The following is a 20,261-nucleotide window of genomic DNA, read 5'->3' on the forward strand; positions in this document are numbered from 1 at the left end:
CCCTGTGAAATTTCAGAAGCTCTCCTAGGACATGCTAGTAAGTCCTGTGATTCTCACTAGAGTGAGCTGATTGGTATTTAACTTCTCTGTTTGCTGCCAGCTCATTACCTACGGCTCGAATAGGACCGAAGCCTTGAAGAGAATGGAGGAGGCCCTGGATAACTATGTCATTCGAGGTAAACAGAGAGACACTTGCAATTCCGTTGTTATATGTGGTGCCCATTTCTAGAACACACTTGATTCAGTACTTAGTTCCATGGAATATTTGCTTGCTGTGTGCATAAACAGAGATAAGAAAAGCGAGAACCCAACCAACTAAGAATAGGTTTCCCCCAGAATTGGGCAGTAGCCCAGCGGTTAAGCGCATGTGGCACAAAGTACAAGGACAGGCGTAAGGATCCTGGTTCGAGCCCCTGGCCCCCCCACCTGCTCTGGAGTCACTTCACAGGTGGTGAAGCAGGTCTGCAGGTGTCAAAAAACAAACAAAAAACTCATAAGCAAGAATAGGTTTTCCCCACAAGTAGAACCTAAACTGGATGGAATTGGGTTATTGCACCAAAGAAAAAGACTCTGGGGTGGGTGTGGGGGAGAATACAGGTCCAAAAAGGATGACAGAGGACCTAGTGGGGGTTGTATTGTTATATGGAAAACTGGGAAATGTTATGCATGCACAAACTATTGTATTTACTGTCGAATGTAAAACATTAATTCCCCAATAAAGAAATAAAAAAAAAATACATTTTCCCTTTAACAGTCCTGTATGTATATAACTTCCATTAATTTTTTTTCTTTTTTAGGGGGCTGGGTGGTGGTGCACCTATTTGAGCACACTTGTTACAGTGTTCGAGGACCCAGGTTTGAACCCCCAGTCCCCACCTGCAAGGGGAAAGCTTTGCAAGTGGTGAAGCAGGGCTGCAGGTGTGTCTCTTTCTCTCTAACTTCTCCTACCCTCTTGATTTCTGGCTATCTCTATCCAATAAATAAAGTTAATAAAAATAATAATTTAAAAAACTTAAAACTTTTGTTTAATGTTCACTCATTTATTGGATAGAGACAGCAGAAATCAAGTGGGGAGGAGATGATGGAGAGGGAGAGAGAGTGGTCCTTGTGCACTGTAATGTGTGCATTTAACCAGGTGTGCCTGGCCCCAGGACTTTTTTTTTTTTTTTTTTTTTTGCAGAGTTGCATTTCTCTTCATTTTCCTCTCTTGGAGAATAAATCCTGCCACCCTCGCTAGTCCTCACAAGTTCCCAGTTCTTTTCTTGTGAGAGGAGAAATTCCTTCCCTCCTGTCTCCTTCACCGTCACCACTTTTTCTTTCTTTTAGCAAGTGGCAGAGACCACCTGTAATCTCCTGAGCCAGTGGTTCACCTCTAAGCATCACGAGAGAGTCACATACAAAGCTGGCTACTTCCTGCCCCTCTGTATTTGTTATCTTTTTGTTTTTCAAGTCACGTATAACATCCCTAGTGTTTGCAGTCCTGCAGAACATACACTCGGACAGACGCTTCACCTGGTAAACTGATTTTATACAACCTAGAGCAATAACTGTCCATTTACTTCCTTTTCCCCGGTGCCTTTTTAAACACCACTTTCTCTTCTCTGTAAGTGATTCTTTGTTTTTCTCTTACAGCCTTCAGAATCCTTCCTTCATCCTTATTCCTTTTCATTCTAAATAGATGTATCTTGGTGTCTTTAGATCTGGGTTAATTCTGTGTGAGACTCTCTGACCTTCTTGAACCTTTATGTCCTTGATGTTTTTAGAGTAGGCAAGTTCTCAGCTACTATGTTCTGTAGACTTCTTTCTTTCTTTCTTTCTTTCTTTCTTTCTTTCTTTCTTTCTTTCTTTCACTCATTCATTTTTCCCCCTTTTGTTGTCCTTGTTGTATTTTTATTGTTGTTGTAGTTATTATTGTTGTTATTGATGTCATTGTTGTTAGATAGGACAGAGAGAAATGGAGAGAGGAGGGGAAGATAGAGACAGGGAGGGGAAGACAGAGATGGGAAGAGAAAGACAAGACACCTGTAGACCTGCTTCACCGCCTGTGAAGCCGGGGGCTCGAACCGGGATCCTTGAGCCTGCCCTTGAGCTTTGTGCTGCCTGTGCTTAACCACAGTGCTACCTACCGCCCAACTCCCTGTAGAGTACTTTCTTCCCCTCCTTCTCTTTCTCTAGAAAGCCAGTAATGTATATATATTACTTTTTTTGAAGTCATCCCATATGTGTCTGTTGTTGTTTTCAGTATCTCTTAATTTCATTTTTTAACTCTCTTACTTCTTTCTTAGTTTTCTCTTATTCGTCCTCCATCTTGCTAATTCTGTTTTCTGCCTCAGTTATTCTGCTTTCTCTCCCCTCTGCTGTTTTCTGTAGCTCAGATATTTTTTTACTCTGTTCAGATACTATATTATTATTCAGCTAGTTATTCAGCTAGTTGTGCTCTTAACTCAGCTATTTCAGCTTTCAGCTCTCTACCTCAAGATAATTAGTGTTTGATTTCAGTCTCATTTTTTATTTCTCCATTTCTGATGATGTTACTTTCAAAAGCTTTCTCATTCCTGGAATTACCACATCAGTTAGTGTTTGGATGTTGTCCTTTTTTTTTTTTTTTGCCTCCAGGGTTATTGCTGGGCTCAGTGCCTGCACCATAAATCCACTGCTCCTGGAGGCCATTTTTCCCCCGTTTTGTTGCCCTTGTTGTTGTAGCCTTGTTGTGGTTTATATTGTTGTTGTTCGTTGTTGGACAGGATAGAGAGAAATGGAGAGAGGAGGGGAATACAAAGAGGGGGAAAGACAGACACCTGCAGACCTGCTTCACTGCCTGCAAAGCGACTCCCCTGCAGGTGGGGAGCCAGGGGCTCAAACTGGGATCCTTCCACTGGTCCCTGTGCTTTGTACCACATGCACCTAACCCACTGTGCTACTGCTTGACCCCCTGTTGTCCTCATTCTTATGTGCTTCTACCTCTTTAGGACTTCTATCTGGGCATTTGTGCTGGTTGATTTCTCCAGTGGTTCTTCTTGGATTAACCATTATATTTGATGTGTTATGAAGGCCCTCCCTCACTACTTTTCAACCCACTGACCCCACTTGCCCGAATTGACTTATGTCTAAATTAGGTATTTAAGAGTTCACAGTTTTGAAGCTTAACAGTTGTCTCAATGTTATCTCAGTCCATGAGGTGAAGTGCATTGGTTCAACCTTCTTATGCTGTTATTTATGTTTCCTGCAGGCTATGGGAGCCTGAGGGCTTTTTAACTATAAGCAGACTTTTTGGCTGAATCACTTGTGACCAACAGGTGAAAGAGGATGGAGGATAGATAGCACAATGGTTATGCAAAGAGACTCCCAAGACTCAGGGTCCAAAGTCCTGGGCCTAATCCCCCAGTCCCACCACCAGCCAGAACTGAGCTGGGCAGTGCTCTTTGGCTCTGTGAGTTTCTGAATAAATCCTATTTGTATTTGGTGGACTCTGAGGAAATTATTCACTATGTTTCCTAATTTATGGAGATAACAATATATAGCCACACTTCCAGACCACCTAGAGTGTCAGTCTTCTCCTGAGTCACCCTGCCAGTTCATTGCTGCTGCACCCCACTCCCATAGGGTTTCCCTGCTGCTGTTCCAGTCTCTGAGGGGCAATAGCAATGGAGACTCAAACTTGTAAATTGCTGAGTATTAGGCGATTCTCTCCTCCCTTCAGCAGTCTTTTTGTTAAAATTTAGACCGGAAGTAATCCTAGTCTTGTCTTGTTGCATTCTCGGGTGATCCTTTTTGCTATTCCTAGTTAATCAGGGAGAACAAAACACAGTTCTGCTGTGTCTTTCCATCCTTCCCACTCTCTCACCACTTTCTCTTCTGTAGCTTACTTTAGTGGCAAAATGCACTATGCAATACATGTGAAATAGACAATGTGTTAGTCAGCTGTCTTGTTTTAGCCATAAGGTTTCTGGTCCTTGGCAGACTGTTAGTAGTTGAGTTGCGTAGTCAGTAGATATTCCAGGTGGGTTTTTTACTATGCTGGGGCTGTTCCTGAAGCCCATGTTGCTGAAGGGGTTCTCTCTCTATATATCTCTCTCTCCCTCCCCCTTTTCTCTCTCTCTGTTTCTCTGTGTGTATGTGTACATCTGTTTGCAGTAACTGAGAAGGTTATTAGAGAGGGCTTTTCCTGGTACATTACCCAGACTGTAGATGTTCAGTATTTCCAAGCCTGAAAAGCTGAATGAAAAGTTAATTCACATACCTGTATATTCTTGACCTTGACAAACTGTTGTGCTTTTCTGCATTTAATCCCCCCCCTTTCTTTGCCTTCTTCCTCCTTGCTCTCCCCTCCCTTCCTTCCCCTCCTTCCTCCACTGCTTCTCTCTGAACTTTTTTTTTTTTTTTAATACAGAGCACTGCATAGCTCTGGTTTATGATAGTGTGGGGGATTGAACCTGGGACTTTTTTTCTTTTTCTCCAGGGTTATTGCTGGGGCTCAGTGCCTGCACTACAAATCCGCTGCTCCTGGAGGCTATTTTTTCCCTTTTGTTGCTCCTGGAGGCTATTTTTTCCCTTTTGTTGCCCTTGTTGTTTATCGTTGTTGCTGTTGTTATTGCTGTTATTGTTGTTGGATAGGATAGAGAGAAATCGAGAGAGGAGGGGAAGACAGAGAGGGGGAGAGAAAAACAGACACCTGCAGCCTGCTTCACTACCTGTGAAGCGACTCCCCTGCAGGTGGGGAGCCGGGGGCTCAAACCAGGATCCTTGCACTGGTCCTTGAATTTTGTGCCATGTGCGCTTAACCCGCTGCACTACCGCCCCCCCAACCTTTGAAAGTAACTTGGGGGTCCTACCACTCCATTACTAAACCCATTAGTATGCATCTCTGGGGTAAACTTCTGCCCCCACAGAGTTGTAAACTCATGGCATTGGAGGAAATGACAACAGTGTCTCTAACAGTGTCATCTAATGCATGGTCCACATGCACAATCCTCCATATGTCTTCCACAGTGTCATACTTAAAAAATGGTTGATTGTCAGCGAAATGCAAATTAAGACAACAGTGAGATACCACTTCACTCCTGTGAGAATGTCATACACCAGAAACAACAGCAACAACAAATGCTGGAGAATTTGTAGGGGCAAAGGAACCCTCCTGCACTGTTGGTGGGAATGTAAATTGGTCCAACTCCTGTGGAGAGCAGTCTGGAGAACTCTCAGAAGGCTAGAAATGGACCTACTGTATGATCCTGCAATTCCTCTCCTGGGGATATAGCCTAAGGAACCCAACACACCCATCCAAAAAGATTTGTGTACACATATGTTCATAGCAGCACAGTTTGTAATAGTGAAAATCTGGAAGCAATGTAGGTGTACAACAGATGAGTAGCTGAGTACATTGTGGTCTATGTACACAGAGGAATACTACTCAGCTATTAAAAATGGTGACTTCACCTTCTTCACCTCATCTTGGATGGAGCTTGAAGGAATCATGTTAAGTGAGAGAAGTCGTAAAGAGAAGGTAGAATATGGGATGATCTCACTCATAGATAGAAGTTGAGAAATAAGAACAGAAAAGGGGAAACACAAAGCAGAACTCGGACTGGATTTGGTGTATTGCATCAACGTAAAGGCGTCTTCTTGTGTGTGTAGAGTGCGGTGGTCGGGTCCTGGTGTGTGATGGGGGAGTTGGACCTAGGCTTGGGGGGGGGGGAGTATTTTGCTGAAGACTGAAAGGTTGTACACGCTACCAATAACTATATTTACTGTGACCCATTAATCCCCAATTACCCTACTCAGAGTTTACATCCTGTCTCTCTCCCTTGCTCTTTTTATATCTCATGCCTTTAACTCTTTGGGAGAGCCGGGGAGGGGGGCAGTTAACTCAGTCTGTGACTCACCTCTCCCTCCCTTATTTACAGAAAAACACTTTGGTCCCAGTTTGGGAGGGGCCGGGTGGTGGCGCACCAGGTTGAGTGCACATGTTACAATGCATAAGGACCTGGGTTCAAGCTCCCAGCCCCTACCTATAGGGAGAAAGCTTCATGAGTGGTGAAACAGTGCTGCGGGTGTCTCTCTATCTCTCTCCCTCCCTCTCTCAATTTCTGGCTGTCTCCGTTTCCTAAATAAAGCTCATACAACAATGAAAAAAAAAACTTACTCGGTTTCAGGTGGAGCGCCTGGGAGACAAGCTTAGAAGGTGGCTATTGCAGCTGGAAAGTTTGATGCTTCAAACTGGTGATTGTGAAGGGGGGGCCAGTCAGTGTTGGTTAGATGATTTCAGGGTAGCTGTGGGGTGAGATGTCCAGAGCAGCAGCCACAGCAGAATATCTGGATTACCTGAGCCGAGACCCCAGAAGCGACATTGGGTGTGGTGCATGGTTCACCTCCACAAGGTCACCGGGTCATCATCCAAGGGAGGGCCCTCAGCCTCCGGTCGTGAGTGAGTCCCTTCGTGAATATTGGACTGTGGCAAGAGGTGGCTTGATGATGGGGTGTTTGGGGGGTGTGTGTGGCATGAGCAGCTAAAACAAACACCAAGCACACAGATCGTGCAGTAAGTGGTTGCCCAGAGCTGCTGGAGAAAGGAGGTTCTGTTTCCGGCAGTCTGGCAGGGGATGGTATTGAGGTCTCTGCTGAGGGAAAGGGATGGAGCTTTTTTTTTTTTTTCCCTTCAGAGCCACAGGTGTTTGTATTATGTTCAAGGATATAAGCAAAGACCTGGGTTCTAGCCCCCATTCCCCACCTACAGTGGGGATGAGTCACGATTGACGGGTGAAGCAGGTCTGCAGGTGCCTGTTACTCCCTCTCTGTCTCCTCCTCCCCTCTCAGTTTCTCTCTTCCCTGTTGAGTTGAAAAGGGAAATAACAACAAAAAAGCCTCCAGAAGCTGTGGATTCCAAGTGCTGCCACTAAACCCTAGTGGCTGGAGGCGAAACAAAACAAAAAAAACAGAGGTTTTTTTTTTTCCATTTTTTTTTTTTGCAACTAGAAATCTACATTTTTTTTCCTTTCTGCTTTTTTTTTATTGGATAGGACAGAGTGAAATTGAGTGAGTAGGATTAGATAGAGAGGGAGAGAGACACTTGCCTCCCCCCTGCAGCTGGGGAGCAGGGGCTTGAACCTGAGCCCTTGCCCATGGCAATGTGTACAATCAACTGGATGCACCACTGCCCGGCCTCCCCGGGTGCAATATTTACGAAGATGCCAAACCATGACAGACAAGAGGAACGAGGTGTTTGGGGAATGTCTGGTGGGATCAACTGAGGTTCTACGCAAGGCAGGTGGCCAGCTTCTTGTTCTGTGATGGGGGTGCTTGCTGTTACCTATGGAAAGTGAGCACAGCCTCAGAGAAGCCACCCCTCCAATCTGAGGGACCTGGGTGTGCACACTTCTGCTGGGAAATTGTGCAGATGCAGTCACATCTGCCATGTTGCCCCCTTAGGCTATTGCTAGTTCCCACGAGAGTTGGGACATTCCCGGAGTGCCTGTTCCACCATGTTGTGCCCTCAGGGCACTGTCAATTCCTATCGATAGTTGGAGTGCTTTGGTTACTCCTCCCCCTTCCCATTCCCGTGAGAGTTACTATCCCACCCTGGAGTTCTATGGTTACTCCTCCACTTTCCCATTCTTGCAAGAACTATTCCCATAAAAGCCCTTCTTCTTACTCACCTCACTCTCTTGCCGGTCTTTGACTTCAGTGATTAGACGCAGGGAAGGTTACTGCGTGAGGCGGCCATTTTTGCTACCTCCACATGGCCCAAACTGCTTCTCTCTCACCCAACTCTGAGGTGGCAGCGCAAATAAAGGATTGTATTCCTTTTCTGCTCCACACCTCATTTTTCTGCATCCCGCCGCCACAAGTGACACCTGGCGCCCAACGTGTCCCACACTCACGCCCCGCAGGGCGGCCCAGCCTGAGGTCCAGAAAAGCCGCCCAGACACAGGTAAGTAACAGCTGCCTGACTGCGGCCACCATGGGTTGGTTTCCTTCCGTTTTACGAGGAGGCGTCCCAGACACTCTATTCTTTTGTCATGGGACAGGCTCTCTATCTCGGAGACACTTTAATTGGAGCTGCACCGTGGGTTCTCTTGGCTATGTTTGCAACTTTTGGGATATGTATAAGACGCCCTGCCAAAAGGTTAAGAGACATTGAGGCAGAGATACAAGAGTTAAAGGATATGTTCTCGGCACTTAAACACCCTAAGCCTTCTGCAGTTTGCCGCAAGAGTTCTGCTTCCACAGACACATGTTCAGTTTCTCCAGCAGCTACTTCTCCAGTTGCTTCCACATCCGTGACTCCTCCCCCTGCTGATATCTTGTCATTAAGAGACCTTGAGGCTGAGATACAAAAGTTAAAAGAGATGTTCTCGGCACTTAACCACCTTAATTCCTCTGCAGTTTGCCCCAAGAGTTCTGTTCCGGCAGACACCTGTTCGGTTTCTCCAGCAGCTGCTTCCCCAGCATCTTCCACTTCCGTGACCCCTTCCCCCGCTGAGACCTCGTCATCAGACCAAGTCCACACCTTCCCGGTAAATGTAGCCCCCAATAAACAAAACCCTCAGGTATGGCATCCATACTCCTCCAGAGGACTCAGCCAGGCAGTGAAGGAGGACGGGATTCATGCCCCATGGACCAAGTCCATTTTATGAGGCTTTTTCCAGCACCTTAATACCCCCAAGATTGGAGGGACTTAGCTCTTGCTGTGCTCCCAGACCCCCTCTACCTGCAATGGGAGGCATGCTTTTGTAATGAATGCTCAAAACAATCCCAGAAAAATAGTCACAAACAGCTAGAATGGAATTTTAATGCATTGTTTGGAGTGGGAGAGTTTGAAACTGGAATTCAGCAGGCAGAAGCCAAGTTTCCAACTGGTTATTTTGAACAGGTACACATCTGCGCAACACAAGCATGGGAGAGGTTAACCCCATCCACAGGAGAGGCCTTAGTCCCCATAAACTCCCTTCGCCAAGAAACTGATGAATCCCTAGCTAACTTCATTGCCAGGGTGCGGTCAACCTTAGAGAGAAAGATTTATAATCCTGAAGTCCGTTCTCTCCTCCTGCGTTCTATTGTCTGGGATGGCATGATTCCAGAATTCTGTCAAGCATGCCTCAGTCTTAAACACCAGCACCCAGATAATTGGATTTTAGCGACACAGGAACTTAGACCAGGTTCTTATGGGGCACTCATTATGACACAAGCTTATGCAGTTACCCCACATAATCAAAACGGGGCCTGCTTTCAGTGCGGTCGCCAAGGGTATTGGTGCAACCAATGTCCAGATAAGTCGCGACCCCGCCTCCAGTCAGGACAACCATGCCTCCAGTCACTTTACTGTGTCACTTGTGGCGGCAGGACGCAGAAAAAGGTTTGGAGCAGAAAGGGAACACAATCCTTTATTTGCGCTGGCACCTCAGAGTTGGGTGAGAGAGCAGCAGTCTGGGCTACGTGGAGGTAGCAAAAATGGCCGCCTCACGCAGCAACCTTCCCTGCGTCTAATTACTGAAGTGAAAGGTGGGCAAGAGAATGAGGTGCGGAAGAAGAAGGGCTTTTATGGGAACAGTTCTCGCGAGAATGAGAAGGGGGAGGAGTAACCATAGCACTCCGGGTTAGGTTAATAACTCTTGCGGGATGGGAAGGGGGAGGAGTAACCATAGCACTCCAACTGTTGCGGGGGATTGACAATGCCCTGAGGGCACAACATGGCGGAACAGGGGCTCCGAGAATGTCCCAACTCTCGCGGGAACTAGCAATAGCCTGAGGGGGCAACATGGCAGATGTGACTGCATCTGCACAATTTCCCAGCACACTTCCTCTGGCCGACTCCTGATGCTCCCTCCCTTGACTGCTCTGTCCCTCGGCCACGTGTCTGAGTCTGAACAGTCATTCTCTACACGGTCCCTCTGGGTGTACTCTGGGCATACCCGTTCATTCTTCAGTACAGACTAAACCTTTAAAAAAATAGCTTAGTTTGTGTGCAGGAGAGACCAGATCACCTCTCAGCTACGGCACCTTTAGTGGGGATTGAACTTGAGGACCTCACACATGTAAGTCCTGCACTCTCCCACTGAGCTGTCTCCTTGACCATTCAAATTCTTACACTTTAAAAGTACAAACTTGGGTGCTGGGGAGACAGTGTGGTGGTTGTACAAAAGACTTTCATACTTGAGACTTTGAGGTCCCGGTTTCAATCCCCAGAACCACCATAAGCCAGAGCTGAGTTGGGCTCGTTTTCTTTCTCTGTATATCCCATTAAAGATGAATTAAAAAGAAAAGATATATATATATATATATATCACAAAACCTGATCTGTTTTGAAACCCTCCATGACTTCTCACTGCATTTGCTTCTCTGGCCTATGTAAAACCATTTTCTCTCCTGTTCTCTTTCTTCATGCTTTTGGTTTCCTGGGATATGCCACTTTCTCACCCACTCCAGTCTAAACCAGTGTAACAAAGAGACTAAAAAAGTACTGTAGCTCCTGAAAGGTGCTATCTCATCTATCTCTCTCAGGTAGCACCTGAGAACAGGCTGCCCAGGGGTAGTAGGTTGAAAATAAAAAAGAAAAACATCACACACACACACACACACACACAATATCTACGACCTTGGAAGAGCATAGTAATAAAGGGTGAGAACTAAGGATCTCAGGACAAGGAACTACTCAGAAACCAACGTCAGAAAGACACAGGAGACAACACGGGAGTGACGGCCACTGTCCCGCTCTGGGGAGGCTTCACCAACAGAATACAGAATGCTAGCAATGGATCCCAGTCTCTGGGACAACGCGAGAGTCTCTGCGTTCACACTCATCTAACAGATAGGGAAGAGATGGGACAGAAGAGAGACACTTCTTCATTCCAGTGTTTTGTTTTGTTTTGTTTTCTTGTCCACCAGGGTTATTGCTGCATCTTGTTGTTTGCACTACAAACTACTGCTTCTGGCGGCCACTCCCCCACTCCTTTTTATCTTCTATTTTTATGTGATAGGACAGAGAGAAATTGCGAGGGAAGGGGAAATAGCGCGCGAGAGAGAGAGCATGAGGGAGAGAAAGACACTTGTGGATCTGCTTTACTTCTCATGAAGCGTTGCCCCTGCAGGAGGGGAGCGGGTGCTCAAACCCGGGTCCTTGTGCGTGATGATGTGTGTGCTCAGCCGGGTGCACCATTGCCTGGCCCCGATCCAGTGGATTTTGACATTGAGAAGTACAGAAAAATCACGATGACAAACACCACACTGTTTAGGCAAGACCCAAGGACGGTTGCAATTAGTGGGTGTTGTATGCTTTACATTGGGTAGTTCTCCCCCGCCGAGAGAATTAGATTAGTCCAGTTAGTTTCGCGGGCCTACTTGGCCCCGCCCCGAAGGAACCCCTCCAGAGTTAGAGGGTAAAAGAGAGTTCCAGGGTTCCTGAGTTCCAGAGTTGCAGAGTAAGAGAGAGTGCTTGCGCCGCCGCAAAGAGACAGCAGAGTTCTGTTTGGTGATTAGTTTGGTTTAGTTTATGAATCGTTGTTCGTGAATAAAGAAATACAGCTTCCCTGCCCAGCCGCTGTCTCCGCGTCTCTGTTACCCTCCCGTGAAGCTAGCCCGCCCAGCAGGAGCCTCAGAATTTTAACAAGTGGGCGTCCGTAAAGTGGGAGATTTGTGTTTGTGGGGTCCTGCAATACTCCTCCAGCAGATATGCATGAGTCACTATGGGTCAAGGAGGGTCTCCAGCCACAGTGTCACTGAACAGTCAGAAGGAAAGAGCTGAGAGGCCACATTGAAAGATGGTATGTGAAACCACAGGCCTGGCACTTTGCAGAGGTCAAGGTCAAGCTCAAAGGATGTGGAACGACTTCTCTGGGTCAAAGACAATGAAAGCCAGTGACAAGAACTCCGTTGTGTGACCTAGGTTCCTGGACTCCCCCTACCCCCACATATATGGTTCTTCTTTTTCCCTTTTGTAAAATTTTTGGTTGGTAGGACAGAGAGAAATTGCAAGGGAAGGGGAGATAAGAGAGGAGAGAAAGATACCTGCAGACCTGCTTCACCACTCATGAAGCGTTCTCCCTGCAGGTGGGGAGCGGGGACTCAAACCTGGGCCCTTGCACATGGTGATAGGTACGTTTAACCGGGTGCTCCGTCACCCCCTCCCCTCAATTTTTTTCTTTTGTAGTGAGGGTCATCAATGGGACCACTGTGAAATTAGGGTAGGTCCTGAGGCTAAGACGAGACTGTTATCAGTGCTTATTTGAGTTGATGATTTTGTTGTGATTATAGAAGAGACCTAGCCTTGACTTTAGGAGCTGTTCACTGTGCTATTGTGAGAGAAAGTGGCCTCTTGTCCTATGACTTACCATTGACTGTCCAATTAAAAAGGTTTTTCATATAGATATATGGAGAAAGAGAGTGTACTGGACTGATTAGAAAGGTGTTGACATTTGGGAAATCTGGTTTCGGGGAATAAAGCTAGTGTGTGTGTGTGTGTGGGGGGGGGGGATTTACTGTAATTTTGAGGTCATTCATCACAGTATAAAAAAAGTAGGTGGAGGGGGAAGCTTCCCAACCTCCCTCCCCTCCAAAGGGAACATTTCAGGAAGAAAGCCAGAGAAACTTGTGATTTATACATAGGTGCCATTTATCTGGTTACCCCTAAAAGAACTGAGGCTTTAAAAAGTGTTTTGTGGGTGCCGGGCGGTAGCGCAGTGGGTTAAGCGCACATGGTGCAAAGTACAAGGACCTGCGTAGGGATCCGGGTTCGAGCCCTGGCTCCCCACCAGCAAGGGGTTGCATCACAAGCGGTGAAGCAGGTCTGCAGTGTCTTATTATCTTCCCCCCCCCATCTTCCCTTCCTCTCTTGATTTCTCTCTGTCCTAGCCAACAATGACAGCAATGGCAACAACAGTAATAACAACAACAATGGTAAACAAACAACAAAGGCAACAAAATGGGAAAAATGGCCTCCAGTAGTGGATTTGTAGTGCAGGCACCAAGCCCCAGCAATAACCCTGGAGGCAAAAATAAATAAATAATAGATATAAATTTTAAAAAAGTGTTTTGTGAATGACAGATATGACTTAGCTGGATAACTGCTTCATCAAATATGAATTCCTCTCTTCCTCTTCTTCCCCCAACCCCAGCTCATTGTGGGCTTTTGTGAAGTTGAAGAAACTTTAGAGGAAGGGGGAAGAAGTAATTTGGTTCATTTCTGAGTCCCCATGAAATAAGTTGTGACCTTTGGCCTCTGTTTGATCCTGACTCACGTCTGGCCAGTGTTTTGGAAGCAGCAGGTAGTCAGGAGCAGACTCTCCGAGGGGTCCCCTCTTCTATGGCCTGGGGATAGTTTCCCATACAGATGGACCCCCTGAACTCTGGCAGAGGTCATCCCCAGCTCCCAGCCCCAGACTCAGTCATAACTTTTTCTTCTGCATGTGAAGGCAATGCAGTAACTGTGAACAAAGCTTCAAGGGGTCCCTCTGCCATCCACCCGCTGTGTCCTGTCTTTTCTGGGACACACAGAGAGAGTTGGGAAGCTAAGCTTGAATGCTTACTTTCCACTAGGAGTTTCCCCGTTTATGTTGCCTTCTGAGCACAAACTTATGCATCACAATCGAGTGATTTCACTTGCACTAAGTAGCTCTATTTCAGCCAGAGTATTAAGGAGAAGATGTTTTTGTGTGGTCATTTTGTTTCCTGAGACATCAGTTAGGCAGGTAGGCGGGCTGTTTGCTTTTCAAGTAGAAAGATTTGATGCAAGTCTGTGCTTCATCTGTGTGACTGAAAGTCTCTGTTCTGTTGGTTGAACCCAATATGATACTTTCTTGGAGTCAGATTTCCTAGAAGCAGTGCCTCTTCTTGAAATTGCGGATAGAAAAACAAATCCAGGTATCATGGATAAGAAGAAGCAAGTTCTCACTGGTGGGAGAGGCACTGGAGAAGTTTATCCTACAAAACTGGATACATTCAAATTTATTTCTTTTATCTCCTCCTACCCCAACAGGGTTGTCCCTGAGGCTTGGAGTCTGCATAATGAATCCACCACTCCTGGGGCCTTTAAAATTTTTTTAAATTTATTTTACCTTTTGTTGCCCTTTTCTGCTTCTGCTTCTTCCTCTTCCTCTTCCTCTTCCTCTTCCTCTTCTTCTTCTTCTTCTTTTAAATTTTCCCTTTTGTTGCCCTTGTTTTTCATTGTTGTTGTAATTATTATTATTGTTATTGATGTCGTCATTGTTAGATAGGACAGAGAAAAATGGAGAGAGGAGGGGAAGACAGGGGGGAGAGAAAGACAGACACCTGTAGACCTGCTTCACTGCCTGTGAAGCGAGTCCCCCCTGTAGGCGGGGAGCCGGGGGCTCTAACCAGGATCCTTATGCGGGTCTTGCGCTTTGCGCCATGTGGGCTTAACCCGCTGCGCCACCGCCTGACTCCCCCTTGCTGTCTTTTTATTGTTGCTGTAGTTATTGTTGTTGTTATTGATGTCGTTGTTGTTGGATAAGACAGAGAGAAATGGAGAGAGGAGGGGAAGACAGAGGGGGAGAGAAAGACACCTGCAGATAGACCGCCTGTGAAGCAACTTCCCTGCAGGTGGGGAGCCGGCGGCTAGAACCAGGATCCTTAAGCCGGTCCTTGTGCTTAGCGCCACGTGCGCTTAACCCGCTGCGCTACCGCCTGACTCCCTTTTTCTTTTTAATTTGATAGAACAATTGAGAGGGGAGAGGGGAAAAGAGTGATAGAGACACTTGAAGCTCTGCTTCACCACTTGTGAAGCTGCCCACCTGCAGGTGGGGAGCAGGGGCTTGAACCGAGGTCCTGGTGCACCAAACTGTGTGAGCTCAACTGGGTACGCCAATACCCGACCCCTCACAAATATTTCCATGTCATTTCCATGTCATTCACCGGAAGATGATCTCTGGGCATAATCTGATTCACCCCCCACCCCCTGCCCACATACACACATTGTGATTAGCTGGTCTTGAAGGGAATTTTCTGTTTATCAAAGACCGAATCTATTTTGACATTGGCCACACAGAGAGAAGGAAAACTGATACCAACTCTAGGCTTCACAGAAAAGCTAAAGTTAACTGAAATATAAAATAGAGAGAGAGTGGGTAGAGGAGACAGCAAGTATAATGGTTCTGCAAAAGACTCTCTTGCCTGAGGTCCTGTAGTCCCTAGTTCAATCCCCCACACCACCATAAACCAGGGCTGTGTAGCGCTCTGGCAAAAACAAAACAAAAAAAGTAAGGTATCTAGAGTAAACAGTATTATATTAATGTTAACTGGAGGAGGGAAGCATAAAAACACCCTGACAGTTAATTGCCTGTTTCTTCATTGGTTGGGCACCAGGCATGCATGTGAGATAACTACCACACCCTTGCTTTTGACAATGAAAATGCCCTAGTACATAACATCTCGCTAGTATTATTACCCTCTTTCTATTCCTCTGGGTCATTTTTTTTTTCTTTCTGCAAGCTAGGAAAATTTGTGTGAATTACAAATATTTTCCTTTTCCTGAAATACTAAATCAGCTATTTCCTTTCCATCTAAAAATCTCTGGCCAGCCAGCCAAAACCTCTTCCAAACCCCAAGCTTTTAAAGTTTATAATAAAGTATTTTTATTGCTCCTGAAAGTAGTTTTTTGTTTGTTTGTTTTTTCAAAATCATGGAGATAAGTAATCCTATGTGGTGTTTACTAGGTCACAGGAAGCAGGTGAGAAAAATCTTCAGATATGAAGAATTTTTTTTTCCCAAAAACTAGTAATTGTATTTTACTATTTTTTTCTTCATTGGGGGGGGGGGTTAATGGTTTATAGTTGGCAGTAAAATACAGTAGTTTGTACATGTGTAACATTTCTCAGTTTTCCACATAACAACCCAACACCCCCCGAGTCCGGCCCTGCTATCATGTTCCGGGACCTGAACCCCCACCCCAAAGTGAAATTTAGTTTTTTTGTTTTTTTTTTTCACCAGAAATTGATCAGCTCTGGCTTATGATGGTGGTGTGGGGGATTGAATTTGGGATTTTGGAGCCTCAGGTGTGAGACTCTCTTTGCATAACCATTAGCTGTCTAGGGTTTCTTTTTTAATTGATTTAGTAATGATTGACAAGGGCGTAGGATAAGAGGGATACAGTTCCACCCAATTCCTACCACCAGAGTTTCTTTTTTTTAAAATTTTTTATTTAAGAAAGGATTAATGAATAAAAACATAAGGTAGGAGGGGTACAACTCCACACAATTCCCACCACCCAATCTCCATTTCCCACCCCCTCCCCTGATAGCTTTCCCATTCTCTATCCCTCTGGGAGCATGGACCCAGGGTCATTGAGGGTTGCAGAAGGTAGAAGGTCTGGCTTCTGTAATTGCTTCCCTGCTGAACATGGGCGTTGACTGGTCGGTCCATACTCCCAGTCTGCCTCTCTCTTTCCCTAGTAAGGTGGGTCTCTGGGGAAGCTGAGCTCCAGGACACATTGGTGGGATGTTCAATACAGGGAAGCCTAGCCAGCATCCTGGTGGCATCTGGAACCTGGTGATTGAAAAGAGAGTTAACATATGAAGCCAAACAATTTGTTGAGCAATCATGGATCCCAAGCTTGGAATAGTGGAGAGGAAGTGTTAGGGAGGTACTCACTGCAAACTCTAGTGTACTTCTGCTTTCAGGTATATATTTTGCAGTAGTTTATGGATACGTGTGCACATAAGCTCTCTCTCACAGAAACTGGTGTATATCTAGGTTATGGGCCACCAGAGTTTCTTATCCCATCCCCACAGTCGGGTTTTTAAGACACTGATTGGTCTCTAATTCAGTCTGATTTTGTTTTCTTTTTAGGCGTGACACATAACATCGCGTTACTTCGAGAGGTGATCGTCAACTCACGCTTTATACAGGGAGATATCAACACTAAGTTTTTGTCTGAAGTGTATCCTGATGGCTTCAAAGGTTTGTCTGCTTTTACATTTTCCAGTGTATTTAATCTGTGATTGTACAATCTCACTTGTGTATGTGAGAGATAAGACTTTATGGTGATGCATAACTTTTTTGCATTTTGGGAACTGAAGTCCTTGGCCCATCGTGCACTTGGCTTATCCACATTCTTATAGACCGTGCTAGACGGTTGTCATCTGGTCTTCCTTGTCGTTGAGAGTGACACGAATGTGTCCCAGTCTGTGACTTTGTTGAGCAGGAAATTAGATTACATGGAGGCTGTGAGTCCAGCTTTGCAGGAAAGCACACAGGCAGAACATCGTCCTTCATGACTTTTGTAGCTCCTGAAAAGTCAGTCCCGATGTCTGTTCCCTGCTGGCTCATGCAGGAATTCTCCCTTCATGACCAGAAGGATGCGCATGAAAATGAGAACAAGTCCCACAGGGCCAGATGCCATCCCTGGCAGTGCAAGTGAGCATGGCTAAGAAAGCGATGACTTTCATTCGGACAGGTGGGGTTTGGGGTAAACTAATGAGAACAGAGTTATCAGTGAGTTTGTATAGGTAGCAGAAAATGTACACATTGCTGGTCAATTCCATGCCATGGAATGATGAAACACATTTACAAACCAATTTCTTAGCTTAGTCTTCACTTTATAGTTCCTTTTTTTTTTTTTTTTTTTTTTTGCGTCCAGGGTTATTGCTAGGACTCGGGGCTGGCACTGCGATCCACTGCTCCTGGAGGCTATTTTTTTACCCAATTTTGTTGCCCTAGTTGCTCTTGTTGTTATTATTGTTATTGTTGTCATTGTTGTTAAATAGGATAAAGAGAAATGGAGAGAGGAGGGGAAGACAGAGACGGGGAGAGAAAGACAGACACCTGCAGACTTGCTTCACCACCTGTGAAGTGACGCCCTTGCAGGTGGGGAGCCGGGGGCTTGAACTGGGATCCTTCCGCCGGTCCTTGAGCTTTGCGCCACCTGCACTTAACCTGTTGCGCTACCGCCTGACTCTCATACGGTTCCTTTTTATAAGACTAACTGGATAGTCCATATTTCATTTCTTTCCAAACCTTAGTTAGCAAGGGATTATCATTTCTGTTACGGAAAATGAAGATTGCTTTGGGGAGAATCTTAACAGAAAACTCAGGAACACCAGGTTCTTTTTTTTTTTTTTCTTCCCTGAACTTAAATTTTTTCAAAATAGAAAATAAAGCACACCTCTGGAATGCCTGCAGTTTCAGCCTTGAAGGGTAGCCTCACTGACACTGGCGGCTCAGGAAGCCGGGAGTCACTCCAGTGATTGCTTTCTGGCAGAGTCCCAGCAACCCAGATGCTGGAGGCTTGAAGCAAACAACTGCTGGAGGGACGTGAGGAATCGTATCCCTAGTGTGGAGGAGAGGAAGGTGCAATGAACTGTCTGTGCTCCAGGATGGCTGGTTGGCTTGACTTTGCCTTACATGTCTTGACTTCTTGATTTTTTTTCGTTTTTTTTTTTTTTAAGTTTTTTAAAAAAATATTGATTTTCCCTTTTGTTGCCCTCTTTTTTTATTGTTGTTGTAGTTATTGTTGTTGTTATTGATGTCGTCATTATTAAATAGGACAGAGAGAAATGGAGAGAGGAGAGGAAGACAGGGGGGGAGAGAAAGATAAGACACCTGCAGACCTGCTTCACCACTTGTGAAGCTACTGCCCCTGCAGGTGGGGAGCCGGGGCCTCGAACCGGGATCCTTACGCCGTTTTTTCAAGTTTAAATGAAAAGTCATAGTAAATTGTGGAGTAGACTCAGGATTTACATAAGCTTTAATGTCTGCCTGCCTGGCTGATGTGTCTGTGAACAGGACAGGACATCAAATGGGTGGCAGAAGGTGACGGCAGACTTCAGAGAACCTTTGGCATGGCCCTATTGTTGCATGAGCCATGGCAGTTTTCGTATGCACAGACATCCATGGGGTTAGATCTCATCACAGTGTGGAGGAAAACGTGGCAGCTGAACTTTTTTTAAAAATTATTTATTTATTTATTTATTTATTTATTGGGTAGAGGCAGAGAAGTCAAGAGGAAAGGGGAGATGGAGAGGGAGAGAGAGATACCTGCAGCCCTGCTTCAGCTCTTGTGAAGCTTTCCCCCTACAGGTGGGGACCAGGGGCTCGAACCCGAGTCTTTGTGCATTGTGACGTGTGAGCTCAGTCAGGTGCACCACCACCCGGTCCCTATGTAACTGTCCTATCATCAGATCCTAGGTGTTATACATATGCAAACTGTTGCAGATTCTCAAGACAACACAGAATGTCTGAAAACCCAATATTGTAGTTCTCTATAATAAGTTTACTGTATTCGATTTTTTGTTTTTTTAAGACACTATCAACGTGGATATTATAGTTCTCTCCTCCCCTCCCCATCTCTCCTGTCCCCTCCCCTTCCCTTTTCTTCCTCTCCTTTTTTATTCCCTCCCTCCCTTTCCCTCCCCTACCTCTCTCTTTCTCTCTTTTCCTCTTTCTTTCTTTTTTTTAAAATTATTTATTTATTTATTATTTAATTTATTCCCTTTTGTTGCCCTTGTTGTTTTATTGTTGTAGTTATTATTGTCGTTGTTGGATAGGACAGAGAGAAATGGAGAGAGGTGGGGAAGACAGAGAGGGGGAGAGAAAGATAGACACCTGCAGACCTGCTTCACCGCCTGTGAAGCGACTCCCCTGCAGGTGGGGAGCTGGGGTTCGAACCGGGATCCTTATGCCGGTCCTTGTGCTTTGCGCCACCTGCGCTTAACCCGCTGCGCTACAGCCCGACTCCCTTCTCTCTCTCCTTTTACCAGAGCCTTGTACATGAATGGTTTCACTCCACCTAGGCTGATTTTTCTTTTTTTCCCTCCAGAGACTCAGAGAAGGAAAGAGGGGCACCGCAGTACCAGAGTTTCCCCTGGCGCTGTAGTACTCCCATATGGTGCTTGGGATCAAACTGGAGGCCTGCCCATGAGAAGACATGAGCACTCTCTCTAGCCCCTATGATTCCGTTTCTTATGCCTATGACACAGTTTTAGAAGTGGTTGTCAGTTCAAGAGTTAGAAGATTAAAGAGGCATTACTTAATGTCAAGCTTTATTTGACCAAGTATGATGAAACCAAGACCCAGAGAAACTGATAAAATCTTAAGCAGTGATACAATGAAGCCATAAGCTGAACTGCAAGAGTTTGGCACCTGCCCCTGTACTGAGTCTAGTCATGGGGCTGGTGATTCAGATGGGCACACCTCCCAGGTGTGCAGTCAGAAGTACACTCCGACGTGTGTCCTCCTGAATGTCTCCTGTTTTATTATTATTATTATTATTTTTCTCTCTATCTTTTGCATTTCTTCTCTGAATGGTGACTGTCTCTTAT

The 20,261-nt window shown here is 45.6% G+C and overlaps 1 protein-coding gene across 3 annotated transcripts in view; it reads left to right on the plus strand.

Moving 5' to 3' along the window:
* PCCA (propionyl-CoA carboxylase subunit alpha) overlaps positions 1-20,261 on the plus strand; it is a 351,955-nt gene that overhangs the window by 160,385 nt on the left and 171,309 nt on the right. For all 3 annotated transcript variants that reach the window (XM_060191819.1, XM_060191818.1, XM_060191817.1), the window contains 2 exons: positions 101-176; positions 16,792-16,902. In XM_060191819.1, the coding sequence (XP_060047802.1) occupies positions 101-176; positions 16,792-16,902 (187 nt within the window). The remainder of the gene's footprint in view (positions 1-100; positions 177-16,791; positions 16,903-20,261) is intronic.

This window comes from Erinaceus europaeus, chromosome 5, assembly GCF_950295315.1.
Source record: "Erinaceus europaeus chromosome 5, mEriEur2.1, whole genome shotgun sequence".
NCBI lineage: Eukaryota > Metazoa > Chordata > Mammalia > Eulipotyphla > Erinaceidae > Erinaceus > Erinaceus europaeus.